Source organism: Esox lucius, chromosome 11 (assembly GCF_011004845.1).
Source record: "Esox lucius isolate fEsoLuc1 chromosome 11, fEsoLuc1.pri, whole genome shotgun sequence".
NCBI lineage: Eukaryota > Metazoa > Chordata > Actinopteri > Esociformes > Esocidae > Esox > Esox lucius.
The window spans coordinates 28,212,547-28,229,784 of NC_047579.1; the positions used below are offsets into that span (position 1 = coordinate 28,212,547).

Sequence of the window (17,238 nt, forward strand, 5' to 3'; positions counted from 1 at the left end):
GAATCCGTTTGGGGGGCGAAGATGGGGAAGGGCTTGGTGCGCGCGGTTGAAATGAGATTTAATAAAGTGGGAGGAAACTTTGACTTTCTAGGTCTGACCCTGATAGATAGATAGAGTTAATGACCAATAGAAGTTAAGGAGTATTTTTCAATAGCCAACCAGATTAAGTATTTGGTCTTGGCCTCGCCCACCTGTAAGTAAATTGGACACGAGAAAGTAGCTAGCTTGTTGTTGAGCTGTTGTCAGTTTGCAGGGAGAAGTATTGGAAACAATTGCACGTCGTAGGCTGTTAGCAGAGAAGTTAACATAGTTATCATTGTTGAAACTATGACTGTGGAATTAGGATTTAAATCATTGCTAATTATGAACTAAATTCAGGACTAATATATTTGAGATATGGTTCCTTTACTGTAGTTCGAGAGAAAAGTTAGAGAAAATCATGGTCCTCACAAAAGGCTAACAAGAAGCTAACCATGTTGGATATGAATAATAAATATAGAAATAGTGTGTAATCGCTTTAAATCCTATCTCAGCTTATTAAGAATAGGTACAAGTACAGATTGTGAACTTTACGATTGCTTGTTGAAGTTGTGAAGTGTTCTCGGCAGCTTCACTTGGGGGGATGTCGTGCAGAGGTGCAGCTGCCCGGGGGGGCACCCATTGCCTGCAACCACTACGAGCCACTGTCCCATTCCAGCTTCACAGTAAAGCACAACCGCGCTGCAAAGATGCCAAAACGGGTAAATATTCTTATCTCGGAGCGAAATGTATATTATATTATGGTTAAACAGTACCTGGAGTTTGCTTTGTTTTTATTTCGAGCAGTAGTCTAGTGTAATGCATATGCAGTCATATGTTTATAACTTGCATGGTAGCCTAACTTTGTAGATCTATACCGGACAATTTCACATAGGCCTACTGTCTGTGGGTTTGTTCAGTATTGTATTTTTTTCTTGGTGTAACAGCTAATCTAAAATAAACTTGACTCATTGTGCATACTGCGATTAAAAACAAAATGAAGTGCAGATGTAGATTTATTTATCCTGGAAAGACTCCTAGGGAGCCACACCAGACATTTTCCCTGGGGGTTGCCATAGCTAGTTTTCAAAATGGTAACTTTATTTTAGACTGGTTTTATATAATTAAATTAAATTTGTAACAGGAGAAGTTTTATGGACCCTTAGAAGATGCAGATTTAGAGCTACCCCAGATTTGTCCCCTGACTAGTAACAGATACTTGTGATTACAAATTTATAGCAAGAAAATAATGAATTGTTACATATCAGAATATTACACTGTAATTGTAGTAGGCAACATGGAAATAGAATACTAAAATATACACAGTTAGCATTTACTCTGAACAAAAATGTAAACGCAACCTGGAAAGGTTTGGTTGTGTGAGAAGAAAAATCTGAAATTGTCCATATGCACAAAACATAATTCTCTCAAATTTCCACATCATATATGTGGCATATTAAGGAGTGTGATCATTAAACCTTGCGCTGGGACTATGAAAGACAATAACACTTTAATCGTGCAACACAAAGGCTGCAGTCCAGTCACATAGTTACTAAGCCTTAGCCCTCACCACTTTCTGTAAGGGGAATCCCCAACAAAACTGGATGTAGTTTGATTGCCGTCTTATCTGCCGGTACAATTCACAAAAGACGCCCCTCGGCCCTTGATTTAGTCTGAGAGGTGAAAGTGAACAACTTTATTCACTTGCAGAGTTGATATCACCCACAAATCAATGCAAACTGTAATCACATGTGACATAACCCAGAATTCTCAAAACCAAAGAATTTCTACATCAACGATTAGAAACCCTCTCAGGGAAGATAGCCCAGGTGCCTGTTGTAACCAGCTTCAGTGAACAAATGCTCACCTTTGGTAGCCACATGCACTCTGGGGAAGTTTATCCTTCACGGATGAATACCAGTTTCAACTCTACGGGGCAAACGGCAGACAGTGTGTACAATACGGCGTCATGGGCGAGCAGTTTGCTGCTGTCAGCTGGAACTGCGATTGAAGAGTGGAACAACATTTGTAAGGCTATAAGCAACAGCTTTTTCGAGTCAATGCAAAGAGACTTTGTCGCACAGCGTGAGGAAAATTAGTTTACAACAGATACTGACTAGTTTTCTGACCCATGCTTCTACTTTTTAAAAAAATATTATTTTTCTTAAGGCGTCTGTGACCAAAAGAGTTATACCTGTATTCCCAACAATGTGAAATGCATAGGTTTGAACCTAGTTTTTTTTATTTTTAAAGATTTCCTTAGGCCAAAAGATCTATAACTTGCCAGTAAGATCTTTATTGTTGGTGCATGTTTGGGTTTTATATTTTTGTTCAGTTTATATACATTGACCTTCAGTTATTGTTAGATATGGATAAAAAAAAAGGCAGCAAACAGTTTTGTTCACCAGCTTGATCTTACACTTTTATTTTAGTGAATCTTTTAAAATCTAATTATAATTCTTTTTTTCAAAAACATGCATGCCATAATCATTGCTACCCCTAGAAAATCTTAAACAAAATGTAATTGATATATGTTCCGATTACGTTTGTAACTCTTAAGTGGTCATCTATGACATTGTGTTTCAAAGGGGTATAAATATGAGGTGACAGGCAGAAGTCATTCTCTTAGTCATCTGTCAACATTAGGAAACGGATGTAATGAGACAAAAGGTTGTTGGTCTTCACAAATGAACCTAACCATAGCTAATCACCGGAGAATACACTATTATGGTGAGCTTCCATAATTAAGATATGTAAAACAACTGGCGCTGTGATGATCCTGCCTGGAAGGATGGTTGTAGCTACAAAAAATTCTAGGATCAGAGTTGGAGAATTGCACAATTTGGTTACAAAGTCTCAAACTATGATTAGCCTATACTCCACCTCCATGCCAACATGTTATTTGGAAGTGTTGCTTGAAGAAAGCCTCTGCTGTTTGCTAAATGTCGTTGTTGTTGTTGGGTCTTCCACCAGGCCAATGATCCAAAGCATACCTCCAAATCCCATTGAAAACCTGAGTCAACAAGTGAGGACCAAGAACTGTAGCATTTGGAGAGTTTCTGTGTAGCGGAATACTTTTCTTATGTGTTCATCAAACAGGAGACGACGGAGGTGTTATATTGGCCAAAGGAGGTTGCATAAAGTACTAAAAGCAGGGGTGCCTCTCTGGGAATGATGGTTAGCGTGAAGGCAGGTTTGTTTCTGAAGGCCAGGGCACTGGGAAAGAAACTGTTCACACATCAAGATAATTTGATAATAAATGACCTGTAGTGCCCACTGCTGTCCATCTACTGGAGGATAATTTTTAGAACAATGTGTGATGGGCTGGGTGTGGTCAAGGGTACTCAACTTTGACTTTATGTATATAGACTAACAGATTGAGTGGGACATTCAGTTGATTGTAGTGGTTCTAGGATGATGATGAATGCAGAGTAAGAGCCTACAAACAGTTGAATTTCCTATTTCTTTAGGTTGTGGAGGGGTTTGAGGATGTAGCTGAGGCCTTTCTTGATAGCATTGAACACAGACCCCACAGAGAGCCCCATTGGACCCTGACTTGTTGCTGTATGATACACAAATGTTTCATTAATTAATGTAGAATGCGACTGTAGGTTGGCATTGGTGACTTGTGTAGTTTGTATAGATCTATGTAAGAATCTCTGTTGTCAAAACAGTTTCTCCAGCGGCTTTGTCAGTCTGTTTCTGCACATTTGACAGACGTTGCAGTTTGACATTTCTGTCTGTAGCGTTACTTATCATGGACTTATCATGGACTTATCATGGACTTATCATGGACTTATCATGGACTTATCATGGACTTATCATGGACTTATCATGGACTTGGAGGTGGTGTAAGCCTACACGAAACCCACACTTTGACATATTAATGGTGTGCTAAGGCAAAGAACCGCTTTTTGAGTTTTGCCATAAGGTTTAATGTGGTTTATGGTGCGTAGTATTTTAGTCAATTATGGTCATTTTCTGATATGATGCCGAACTTCATGCACAATGCTCTATTTACGACGAATTGACAGCAATTCTATTTATTGTGTTGGAATTTATTGAGTTGCACAGCGTGCTTAATGAATCTGTAAAATAAAGGGTTTAACATGGAGGAATAGGGAATGATTGAACATTACAGCCAATAATGTAAAACGTAGTTTAATGCAGTAAGATTATTAGTGTAAAATGCTTTACAAATTAAATAAATTATTACAATTATTAAAGTACCAGGAAAGTTTAACGTTTATGTGTGATACAACAATGCATCTGATGTAAAATAATTCTAACATTAAAATACAGATCGTGCCATGAAGCCAAACTGAAAAACACTCTGAAAGCTGAGAGTGGAACACTTGTTTTAAATTGGTAGCTAACATGGCAATCTCCATATCTAAATCTACCCATATGCCAATTTTGGTGTGTTTATTCCAAAAAATCTGTTCCATTTTGATTCCATTGGTGGCCATTTTGTAAGATAGTCACATGTCACTGATAGAAATTCACTTCTACAGATGATCACTTCTACAGAGTAGATTGGGGTTTGATAAACACTAGCTTTTTGACACAATTGTAACTTTAATGTTGTAATTCATGGTCCATTTTCATAAAACAAGTATGGAATACTTGTTTTATGATGAAACTATCGCTTCATATCTAACTATCTAGATATGTCAAATTTGATCCCTTTATCTCAAAATTGACAATTATTTGAATTTGAGCATATAGAGTTTCATCATAAGGTGTGTTCATGCTGTGCCTTAACCTATGGCTAAGATCCTCCTAACCCTGTGTTAAGGGAGATTTTAGTTCACACTTGCATATCTTGAAGTGGGCTAGCACCACCCTTAGCCCAGGGCTAGCTGGCCCTGCTTTGTAGCAGGGTTAACACTGACCCAGAAACACAGTGACAAAATTGCCAGTGTGAAACAGGGTCACGAACAAAATCCTAGAACGTTTTTTGTCCAGTCACAAAAGATACACTGTCACTTAATTTACCGTTGTGCTCAAAAGTTTGCATACCCTTGGAGAATTGGTAATATATGTACCATTTGTAAAGAGAACATGAGGGAGCAGGCAAAACACATCTCTTTTCTTATGGGATTCACATTGAACTGTAGGTCATAACAGAATGGCACAATCATAAAACAAAACATTGTAACAAAGAAAAAAATTAACTGACCCCTGTTCAAAATTCTGCATGCCCTTAGTTCTTAATACTGTGTATTTCCCACTTTAGCATCAATGACCACGTGCAGTCTTTTGTAATAGTTGTCCACGAGGACCCGAATTCTTGCAGGTGGTATAACTGCCCATTCATCTTGGCAAAATGCCTCCAGGTCATGCAAAGTCTTTTGTCGTCTTGCATGAACCGCACGTTTGAGATTTCCCCAGAGTGGCTCGATGATATTAAGGTCAGGAGATCAGTGGGGATGGTATTCTGTTCACTGTAGGCATTGTTGACCACTCTCCAAACACAGCGCATATGGTTGTGACCATAAAGCTCTATTTTGGTCTTGTCACTTCAAATTACAGTGTGCCCAAAGCTGTGAAGTGTGTTAAGGTGTTGTCGGGCATATTGTAACTGGGCTTTTTTGTGGCATTGGTGCAGTAAAGGCTTCTTTCTGGCAACTCGACCATGCAGCTCATTTCTGTTTAAGTATCGTCGTATTGTGCTCCATGAAACAACACCTTTTTCCAGAGCAGCCTGTATTTTTCTTTAGGTTACCTGTGGGTTTTTCTTTGTATCCTGAACAATTCTTCTGGCAGTTTTGGCTGAAATCTTTCTTGGGTATCTTTTTATATCCTTTTCCATCTTTATAAAGTTCCATTACCTTGTTACGCAGGCCTTTTGACAGTTATTTTCTGCTCCCCATGACTCTAACCTGCAGAGTGTGTCCACGTGAAAGCTAACAAACTCACTTATTATTTATACACCGACACTAATTGCAATTTAAAAAGCCACAAGTGTGTGAAATTCACCTTTAACTGCCATTTTCACCTGTGTGTGTCACCGTGTGTGTCTGTAACAAGGCTAAACATTCAAGGTTATGTAAACTTTTGATCAGGGCCATTTGGGTGTTTTTTTTTTTTTTATAATTATGATTTAAAAAGGTGCCATACAACTGTGAAAATAAATGTATATATGGTCACTATCCTTAAATAAAAGAGTTTTTTTTGTTTTGCATGATCAGTCATATTTTCAAAATAAATGCCAACATTCAACAATTTCTGCAGGGGTATGCAAACTTATGAGCACAACTGTGCATATACACTCCTGACACGTGCTGTTACCAACAGCTACACTGTATTTCTGTTTCGGTCCTTATAGTCAGCAAACGTTTGTTGTTTCATTATACCGGCTTTATCTTAGCAAGGTAGTTACTACAGCTTGCTTTTGACCTAAATCTAGTAAATACACTGCTCAAAAGAAATAAAGGAAAACTTATTCATCACAGTATAACACCAAGTCAGATAAACTTCAGGGATATCAGTCTGTCCAGTTAGGAAGCGTAAGCAATTGTAAATGAGTGTCACCTCTTTTGGTGTAAATGAAAGTGACAACAGGTGCGCTGGAGAGGCAGCAGCAAGACAACCCCCAAAAAGGGAATGATTTTGCAGGTGCTGGCCACAGACAATTGCTCTTTTCTTATCTTTCCTGACTCATTCTTCTCTAGTTTTGCCTTTTGTTAGTGTCCTTGTCACTACTGGTGGCATGAGGCAGTACCTGCAACCCATTCAGGTTGCACAGGTAGTCCAGCTCCTCCAGGATGGCACATCAGTACATGCTGTCACAAGAAGGCTTGTTGTGTCTCCCAGTATCGTCTCAAGAGCATGGAGGAGATACCAGGAGACAGGCCGTTACACGAGGAGTGCTGGACAACCCAGCAGCAGGACCGGTATCTGCTCCTTTGTGGAATCATCAGACTCATTGTCAGACCTTACGCTGGAGCGGTGGGCCCTGGGTTCCTCCTGGTGCAGGACAATGCCTGGGCTCATGTGGCCAGAGTGTGTAGACTGTTCCTGGATGATGAAGACATTGATGCCATTGACTGGCCCTCATGTTCCCCAGACCTGAATCCAGTTGAGAACCTCTGGTACTATGTGTATCGATGCATCCAATGCCAGCAACATTTTTTGTAGCTTGTCATAAAATGTAAAATAGTCTGTCATATTTCTCTGTTAGCCCAGGGTTTAGGACTAAACGGTTGAGTCCTTAGCCTCAACCTTAGCCCAAGGTTTAGGACTAAACGGTTGAGTCCTTAGCCTCAACCTTAGCCCAGGGTTTAGGACTAAACGGTTGAGTCCTTAGCCTCAACCTTAGCCCAGGGTTTAGAAACTCATGTGAACACCGGCTAAGCTAACACAGGGCGAGTCTTAACCTGGGGCTAAGAACAATTCTTTGGGAAAAGGCTTACACATATTTATTTCTCCAGTTATGGAATAGTCATTGAATTCATTTGTATCATCTGTAGTAGGTTACATTTCAATACACTTATAATGTCACACAATTATCATTCATGCAATGTTTTTTATGTGAAGATCAACTCCATTAAAGTTCATAAGGATCTTATCACCGCAGTAGGTGAAATAATTCTGCAATGACATGAGTTGTTGCCACAACTTAAACACTTGTGTCCATTGCGACCATGAATGGCTTCAAGTTTATTATAAAACGATTAGTGTGCATAAAAATTACCTGCACAATGTCCTAACCAAGACAAATGGCACTATTTATCTAACAGCCAAACTCACTAACAGTGAGTGGTTGGTGTTTTCTCATAGTGACCCATATTAGGATCCCTAGGCTATACTTTAGTCAACACACCCTTAAAATGCAAGTCTCGCTTAAAGAGAGAGTTCAACCAAGTTACAAAATGCCATATCGGTGTTTTGGTTTTGTTTTCCTGGAACTGCTGCCAAATGCTAACGTTTTAACGTTTCTGGCAAATCCTGGAAGAAAACCTGCTGAACTCTATAGACCTGGGAGAAGATGTATCTTCTAGCAGGACAGTCACCCCACACATACAGCCAAAGCCATGCTGGAGTGGCTTGAAAACCAAAAGGTCAATGTCCTGCTGTGGCCCAGTCAAAGCCCAGCCCTCAATCCAAATGAGAATGTGTGGAAAGAATTGGAAATTTCCCATCCAACTTGATGAAGCTTGAGCAATTTTGCAAAGACAAAAGGGCTACAATTGCTGTGTCTAGTTGTGCAAAGCTGTTAAAGGCTTATCCAAATAGACTCATGTTTGTAATTGCTGCCAAAGGTGCCTCTACCAAATATTAACTAAAGGGGTGAATACTTATGCCATTGTCAGTTGGGGCCACTTTTATTCAAAGAAAACATAATGGAATGATTCTAAACACTAATATCATACCAGTGCCATTAGAGATCTAAAGGGTATGTAGTTCTGTGCCATGTAGCCTGTCAGTCCCCTGTGTGTTAACGGTACACTGTAAACGATGCACCACTCACTAATGCTTGTTCTGTGGTGTTTATTTTTACATCCTGTTTGGCCTGGGAAGTGGTGTGTAGGGATGTGGTATGAGTGGGGGAATATGTTGGGTTGGGTGGAGGCTCATTGCCAGTCTTGTGCAACATGTCTTTGGAGGGCTTTGCTCTTGGCCCACACCTGCCAGAGATTATTACAAAGAGCTGCCAACACACACCTACCCGTGCTGTGAGCTCCCAAGCCTTGCAAGGGGATGAGGAAGCTGGGGAAGGGCCATTTTATATTCCTGTGCTGAAGTTGTTTTGATCCTCTGTTCTTGACATGACTATTTGCTTACGTTGCAGCTGTAGGCTGTGTTTTTGGTTCCGCCAACCAATATGCTGCCAAACTGTTATTTTATCACAAGCTCGGTTACAAGCAACCATTTTGTATTAGTAAACGTGATGTCTTTTGGTTGTTTCAAAAGGTGACCGGAACAAGTCTCGCCCACCAAAGCCAACCATTCGTCGAACTCTGTCCTTGGACACCATTGTGGGTCCATATCTGCAGGGCCAGTGGCCCAAGGAGACCGAAGCCCAGGGAGTCAACTGGGTCAATGACAAGGCCACACAGGTAAACCCTCCGGCCCCAGGACCATTGCCATGAACCCTCATGTAGACTTGAAAGCTAGAAGAACGTACAGACCAAGTCATTTTGTAGCTCTCCCATTTCATATTGTTGCTCACAGTGGCCAGACTTGTATAAGCTATGAAGCTGTAAATACCCTCACCCTATTTTGTGTACTTTGAGACTTTACAGAGGTCATCTGAGGATGGCTCTGCAGGTGTCTGGCAGTTCCAGTCTTTAACTGGGGAGCTGTGGAATGCAACCAACTGGAAATGGTTGTTTTGTTGTCTTCAACCACCGCTGTTCTACCCCTTTGCCCCACTCCCTTCTCTATCTTTCCCCCCCGTCTAGCGCACAAAGCCTGGGCTAACCTAACCACACTCCACAAGTGTTCCCTCAGCCCTGACAGAGTTCACACTGAACCAACCCCCTGCACTCCATTGTGCAGAACAGCCCCCTCCTGACCTCGTTATACAGACACCTCACCCCCCTCCCCTCGGCACAGTTTCCTTGCTTTACTTAGACAATTTAACTGTTTTCTTTTGTCAGCCATTATCTCCTTTCTTCAGTAATGACACTGTCACATTTTCCCATACATCCTTATGGACTTGAGAGTTCCCCAACGCCACAAACACACAGGCATTCTTTGTTTTGAGATTTAAGAGCCCTTTGTAACAACTTAAGAGGAATATACATGTGATTGAACTTAAGAATTGCCTACAAAAGCTTTTAATATGTCATTCAGAACATTCTGTCACCTTTTGACCAGGTCTTTTTTTAACTCTGTCCGGTGACCTGCCTAGTCGTATTTGGAGGAGAGGAGGCGGGGTCTGTCAGGAGCGGTAACCCTACACCAGCCTGGTTGACCAACCGACTGGTGTCCCTTTATGACATATTTAGACACGCTGTCTGATCACGGCTCCACCAGATAAGTCGCGTGGATGGCATCGCCTTTCTTTTTTTCCCTCCCAATGCTAATGTACGTCCTGTGGGTGCAGGCGTCCGTGTGTTACTCTGAGTCACATGGGACCAGACAGGACGGAGGAGAACTCTAGGGGACTATATCCAAAGAAGAAGCTGCATTTTCGGGGGAAAAAGTGACCCGGACACAGGCCTGTGTTTTTGTGAAAATGGCTATGTTAGCGTGAGGAAGAAGAGTGAAGTGTTGAGGAGAGATTGGGCAATTAAAATAGGATCCTGTCCAGGCTGTGTTTGTGAAACGGGAGTGTGAAGACGGGGAGGCAGACGGGTACAGTAGCTCAGTTCAGTTGAGGAGATAGACCTCTGAACCGCCGCGCGCCCACATCCTCCCAGCTGCCAGCAACCATCTCCCCGGGGCTTGTGGGTTCTAGGGGAGCAGGTGGAGCTGGGGTCATGTCGGTACGTTGTTCATTGTGAAGGGGGGGGGGGGGGGGGGGGGCTCTCCCTTCTTCCTATAGGTTGTTAGGCACGGAGGCTGTTTGATGAAGGAATGTAATCAGCCATCAGCCCGTTGACCACCCAAGTCTAAGATTTGTTAGACTTTCTCGTACCTACGTTTTTAACCCGTTTTCTCCTTTGCCTGTTTGTCCCATCCAACTGAATGTACGGCCCTGTCTTAAATCGTAAACTCTCAGTAGAACGGGGCGTGCCCTTGTAGGGATCAGCACCAAGCCGATAAGCTTTTCCCACTCTGCTCTTCCGTCCCGGAAGTAATGTGGATCAGCACATATCAGGGCAAGCTCATTTACCTGATGACCTCTGTTAGTCTTGCAGGCGCCTGAGATGCTGGAGCTCCAGACCAGAAATGTACTGCTGACAACGCCTCGTCAGCTAGCCAGTTAGCATGACCATGGGGCTCCTCATCCACTCGTCAGCTAGCCGGTTAGCATGGCCATGGGGCTTTTCATCCACTCGTAAGCTAGCCTGTTAGCATGGCCATGGGGCTCCACATCCACTTGGTAGCTAGCCTGTTAGCATGGCCATTGGGCTCCACATCCACTTGTTAGCATGGGGCTCCTCATCCAATCATCAGATAGCGACACAGTCAAGGCTTGAACATAGGTTGTGGAGGTCAGCTTGGTGCCACAAAAGAGCGCCTTCTACTTATGTGCCATCTGGGAGGCTGTTTAAGCAAACATTTGTGTGTCGTATTCTCTAATTTTATAAAGGTCTGTGTGTGTCTAGACATTCGCTATACACAGTAAGTCCAAGTACATTAACTGCTAGGAACCTGACAAGATTATCACCATACTAGGTGTTAAAGCAATACTGTGATGTAGTTGAGGTTTTGTGATACAATTGATTGTTTACTATATGTCTACTGAAGAGGGAGGTGAGAGAGACTTGAGAACTTGTATGATCAGTCATGGAAATATGGAAATAGTCATGGAAGTGTTGACAAGTGACTGACTCTCTATTTGAAAATATGGAGGTACAGCAAACAAGCCAAAAAGAATACTGCCAAATTTTCAAACAGATGTAATATATCACAGTAATGGGCGATCTGTTGTCAGGTTTGTTGTAGGACCTATAGACTGTGATGTCGATCGTTGCCCTTTCGCTTCTTATCCTTTATTACTGAAGTTTGTGTCAGCTGCGTTTGCGCTGCTCTGGTTTCCATGTTTTGCTCGTTTGCAGTGGTTGTTATTGTCAGCAGTGGTTTTCTCGTCGCCTGGCTGCCTCTGCACAGCTGTGTGACTAGCAGGTGTACGATACAGCTGCAGGATAGAGCTTCTTTGCTCTAGTGAAGTGATGTGGCCCAGGGGCTGTTTCACATCCATAGGTTTGACATTGTATACTGAGAAGCAAATCTGAGCCAGTGCTCTGAAATGGGCTGCTGGGTGGAGGACCTTGTAGATAATTACTGGTGGTCTAATACCTTCATAATGCCCTCGGTCTCAGTTAGCGACATTCACTAAATGAACAACATTATGAACTATTGTATACTGATGAGATGAGACGCCTTATTACCCATAATGGATGTCATCTAGAATATTGAGCACAAGGCAGACATTTTTGTGACAAAAGCTCCCATTGTTGTGAACATGAACTTAGGTCATTATCAAACTAGCAAATGCTTTTTTTTTTAGGAAAGGTTAGGAAGATTATGAAAAATTGACAATAGAGAAAGCATTTTAAATGTTTTAATATCCCTGCTCTTTCTTTAGACTCCCAGCTCCTGGGCAGAGGAGCCTAGGGGAAGAAGAAGTGTTGGTGGACACAAGCGCTCTGCATCATGGGGCAGTGCAGAACACCTAAGGGAGGTAAGTACACCCGGTTGGCCGACGCCTCAGATATGTCGTTGGCCGACGCCTCAGATATGTCGTTGGCCGACGCCTCAGATATGTCGTTGGCCGACGCCTCAGATATGTCGTTGGCCGACGCCTCAGATATGTCGTTGGCCGACGCCTCAGATATGTCGTTGGCCGACGCCTCAGATATGTCGTTGGCCGACGCCTCAGATATGTCGTTGGCCGACGCCTCAGATATGTCGTTGGCCGACGCCTCAGATATGTCGTTGGCCGACGCCTCAGATATGTAATTAAGTAAAACCCAGTTACACCCTTTGCTCCCTGTTGAGTTATACCTAATTTATTATTTTCCGGGAAAGACAAGTCTCTTCTTACACCTTCCTTTTGTCTCCATGCTTTGGCCTCAGGTGGCTAAGCTCAGGCACCAGCTGCAGAAGCGCTCCCGACACGCCCCTATCTCCGGAGGGCACGAGCATGCCCACCACCGTGGAGGTCAGGCACCCAGCGCTACACAGGTAACCCTTTACAGCCTCCCAAAGTACAGCTCAGTACATCTGTTATACTGCTCCTTGTTGGCCTCAATTCACTGTTTTTCTGGCATTTTGATTTGAATGACGTCCAAATGACTGTTTTGAGATCATGTATGCACACCGTAGGAGCCAGGGCTGTTCAGAGTATTTATTGATGCAGAAAACTGACTGCTGAGATCGTGAGTTCGTCAGGCAGATTAGGGAGGAGCTAGCAACAGGGCTATAAAAAACCCCAGTGCCTTTCTTAGGACTTGGTGTCACCAAGCTGCCTCCACCACAGCCCCACTATGACAGGAATGCATGCTGACTCCAGCCTGGAGATCCACAGGCCTTCACACACACCCCTAAAACCACTCCCCTGTTCTCCATTCTCTGGTCTGTTTGGTCAGACTACACCCCTGAGCCGGCTGGCCCCTCGACTGCGGCGCAGCGTGGAAGGTCTCAACCTGGAGCTGGAGGGGGTCTTTGTGTCAGAGAAACCCGAGGACCAGCACAAGGTATTGCATGTTTATATACTGCCTGGGTACGCTCTGGCTTAGATAGACTACGTCAGTCCTGTCTAGTGGCCAGTCATTGGTCAGTCCTGTCTAGTGGCCAGTCATTGGTCAGTCCTGTCTAGTGGCCAGTCATTGGTCAGTCCTGTCTAGTGGCCAGTCATTGGTCAGTCCTGTCTAGTGGCCAGTCATTGGTCAGTCCTGTCCAGTGGCCAGTGTCCCAGAGCCTCCCTTCTCTCTTGTTAGATCCTTGACGTCCCAGATGGCCACAGAGCTCCTGTTCCTGCCCAGAGGTGTAGCAGTGGATCCCAAAGTGAGCCCTCCCCTGCCTCGTTAGACCCCGCCCTCCTCTCGCCATCTGAGTCTCCATGCGCCCTAGACCCCGCCCTCCTCTCCGAGTCTCCCAGTCTCATGGGAGTGCCAGGTGAGTAAACTGGTTGTTTGATGTTAATTTATTTTAAATATCAGACTGGAGTTTTTAAATCATGTCTTGTCCTTTCTGTGCAGAGCCTGTGGACTGTGAGACCCTGTGCCCATCCCCACATCCAGTTGTTCTGGACCCCTGCCTGTTGCAGCCCTCCCCTTCCCCTCGTCCCAACAAGACCTTCCAGAGGGAGCCTCCGGAGGGCTGTGAGCGAGTGAGAGTCGTGTGGGAGGAGCCTATGTGAGTATTGAAATGCACATTGGTGCGTTATGAGTTGATTACATGGTAAATAAAGCACATTGGTGCATTATGAGGTGATAACATAGTAAATAAAGCAGCAGATTGACTCTGAATGTCCAATCAAAATAATGTGTGGACATATAGATCTAGAACATTCTGCCCATGTCTGGGTGGTATTCTGAGTATGGCTCGGTGCTGCCCTTTAATGTTGGTATTCAAAAATATTTTCATGTTTTGCAAACATTGGCTAAAGACTATGGAAAATAATCTTGTTCACTGTCAAACGACCATAAACTGGTGACTACAAAATGACTGCCCGGATGTGAAACTCTTGAAAATGTAAATAACGTGCTATATCAGATCATGTTGCAGCCTAATTCCACAATCATTGGACAAGCTGGGGGCAGACAAGATTCTATCTCTGCAACTATGCAATGTATATAGACTGCACCCTGGTTTTCATACTACAATATACTAAGTTAAACAGCCTACATCCAAAATTAGCCCACAAAGCATATCTGAAATATCAATTTAAATACAGTAGCTGCAGGGTTTTTATACTGCTCAGAAATGAGGAAAAGATGTAGGATGCGTCTTGTTGTTCAAAATGTTAGCAGAGAAATGTGAAGGGGAGATTGAAACGCATCTACTTACGTAAAGTGTTTTGACTAACATGCACACCAATACGATCCACATGTACGGAAGCGTCCGTGTCTATGGTGCCAGAGATATTTGTGAGTAAAAGCTCAAAGCCAGGTCCAGGACCTGAGTCTCATGTCCTCTTTCTGTCTCTGACCCCCAGGTCTCCTTGTCATAGAGAGCCTCTCTTCCAGGTATCCTGCCCTGACCCAAACAAGGTGAACTTCACTCCTCATGGAGGCTCTGCCTTCTGCCCTGTCAGTCTGCTCAAGCCCTTGTTGCCCTCCATGGACCTTCTGTTCCGCGGCCTGTCAGTCTCACCTGTCACAGGCTGCTCGGTGCAAAGTTCTTCCCCCTAACAGGCGGCTGGGCATTTGACTACTTTATTGGACTGCTGCAGGACTCAATCACCATGAGAATATGGGATTTATCCATGGACTTGGATAGACGTGGCATCTCGGCATCCATCTCATTATGTTGTCTGTGAGAGCACGAACAGCACCATTTGAGGATATCTAAAAAAACAAACAAAAAATTTTTTTGAAGTAGACCATGTTGTTTAGCAAAATTTAATTTGCTGATCACTCCTGAAAACCTGGTTTCAGTCATGACCAGAGGTGTAGTGGGGGTGTGTAGATTACTTACTGTTGTCAATGAAAGAGCACAGAGCTGGTTAGTGTTGGACCTTGCACCCATAAATGTGTGCATGCTTGGCTGGTGATTGTGTACCAATTAGGGCACTCTTTAAAAAAACTAAAGTGCATTAAGATCTGTTTCCTATGCTTAATAGTCCTATAGCTTGCTAACATCAATTGCTATTATTAGCCTAATTCTAAATAAAATATAACTTTTCACAAAGTTGCTTGTTTAGTAGCCTAAAGGTGGATCAGAACAGGATCTTCTGCTTACTAATCCTTGGTCTAATGAATAATTATTTCCCAGAACCAATTGGCTTACAGTAGTGATGCAGGGAATACATTAGGTGAGGAGTCTTCTAGCTAGTGAGTGGAGTCGGAACTTACTGAAATGTTAAATGGACAGATGTAATTATTATAAGAACCCTAAACAAGTATTATGCTCAATTGTGTTCAGGAAGATTTTTTTTCCCCCAGTTATGATCTTTTGGATTTCATGAGTAGCCAGCCTTGCACTGGCTCTTGTTCCCTGATGTTTGACACATCTACATTGTATAGGTTTTCAAGTTCACATTATGCATCCGTGCTGGATGTTTATTTAGTTAAATTTTTTGTGTGAAAATCAACATAGTCCTGCTGTAGGTTAGGTTCAGTCCTTATATCCGACATGTTTATAAAAATATTTTTTAAAACTATATGAATGTAATGATTTATTTTTTTATGCAAAATGTCATAGGCTTCCTAAGCATAATCTCCTCCATGAAAAATCGAGCACTTAGATATGGTAGTAAATGTAGTTATCTAGTATTCCAAGAGTAAATCGAGTTAGTGTAGTTAGACATGCAAATGTTCATAAACGTAGGTATGTACTTACTGTAAATGGAGATTGTGTCAGGTACGAATTGTACACATTTACTCATTGAAGCCCACAGTAATGTCATTTTCTGATTTTCAATGTTTATGAATTTGGATAATGTCTTTATATTATTTTGTATTGTCCTATTGATGTATTTCACTGAAAACATCCTTGTGTTTTGCATAAGGATGGACAAGGTGGTGGTACTCCTTTTCTATCTGCTTTTGAAGTTTGTGTTCATTATGATAGACATCGCCTATATATAGGGCCTGGTAGAATGGTTTACAGTTACTTTGTGAATAGAGTTTTAGTATGCACTGGCAGTGTACTGGTTAGATTCTAGTTAGCACTCTATTTATGACATGACCTATCTCTTGCTCAGGTTGATAATGAGCTATCGTTATGGCAATATAGTGAACTGTCATTTTGAACTGTCAGGTTGGAGTTTGAATGCTTATAATGTCAAACATGAGCATGAGCCTCTGCTCCTTTCTGGTGTAAATGTACACTCAATCATTTGAGCTCAGTTATCTCTTCCCACTGTCGGACATGTTTACCTATTGTTTTGTGATGTAAAATAACATTGTATCAACAACTTGTAGTTTGGTTCGAGTGTTATTTCATTAGCCTACTTTCTTGTACAATTTTAAGTTTTAAACATTGAAATTGTTTAAACATGATTTAATTTCACAGTGGACACTAATACTAAACAGAAGTCAAACCAACTTTGAAATGGGTTCAGTCTCCGGTTATTGAACAATGGTAACTTCTGGTAGTGCATTTAATTGTTGTCAAATTTCCCTTTGACACGTGTAGCAGTGTCTTTTGGTTAGAAGTCCCACCCTGTAGCTATTTTGTCTTTCTGATTGGTGTAATATAATTTGTTTGCCTGATTTGGACCAATATAATCCATCCACATCCCAAGACGAAATCAAGGCACGCGACAAGCTAGAGAAAGGTCCCCGTAATGTTTTATTAGTTGTCTGTGTAGACTGCCATTATATATAACAATCGTGTTTTTGTTTGCATGTATATTACAAGTGATATTTTGATGAGTCAACAAGAATAAAATCAATCTGTCTTATTCAAAGGACAAAACAAATCACATAG

General features: G+C 42.3%; 1 protein-coding gene across 1 annotated transcript; it reads left to right on the plus strand.

The window, feature by feature from the left end:
* The first annotated feature begins 239 nt into the window (after window positions 1-239).
* Window positions 240-16,853, plus strand: fam117aa (family with sequence similarity 117 member Aa). The gene is made up of 8 exons (XM_010874186.4): window positions 240-740; window positions 8,938-9,083; window positions 12,227-12,322; window positions 12,718-12,825; window positions 13,230-13,337; window positions 13,581-13,758; window positions 13,842-13,998; window positions 14,801-16,853. Exons 1-8 carry the CDS (start codon window positions 623-625, stop codon window positions 14,994-14,996), a joined length of 1,107 nt encoding a protein of 368 aa, XP_010872488.1. The 5' UTR covers window positions 240-622; the 3' UTR covers window positions 14,997-16,853.
* Window positions 16,854-17,238: the final 385 nt, after the last annotated feature.

Excerpts from the sequence above, each read along its gene's own strand:
- fam117aa (XM_010874186.4), top strand. The coding sequence starts at position 623 with ATGTCGTGCAGAGGTGCAGCTGCCCGGGGGGGCACCCATTGCCTGCAA. Across the intron at positions 12,323-12,717 it reads GTGCAGAACACCTAAGGGAG|GTGGCTAAGCTCAGGCACCA; the intron begins GTAAGTACACCC and ends CTTTGGCCTCAG. Across the intron at positions 13,759-13,841 it reads CAGTCTCATGGGAGTGCCAG|AGCCTGTGGACTGTGAGACC; the intron begins GTGAGTAAACTG and ends CTTTCTGTGCAG.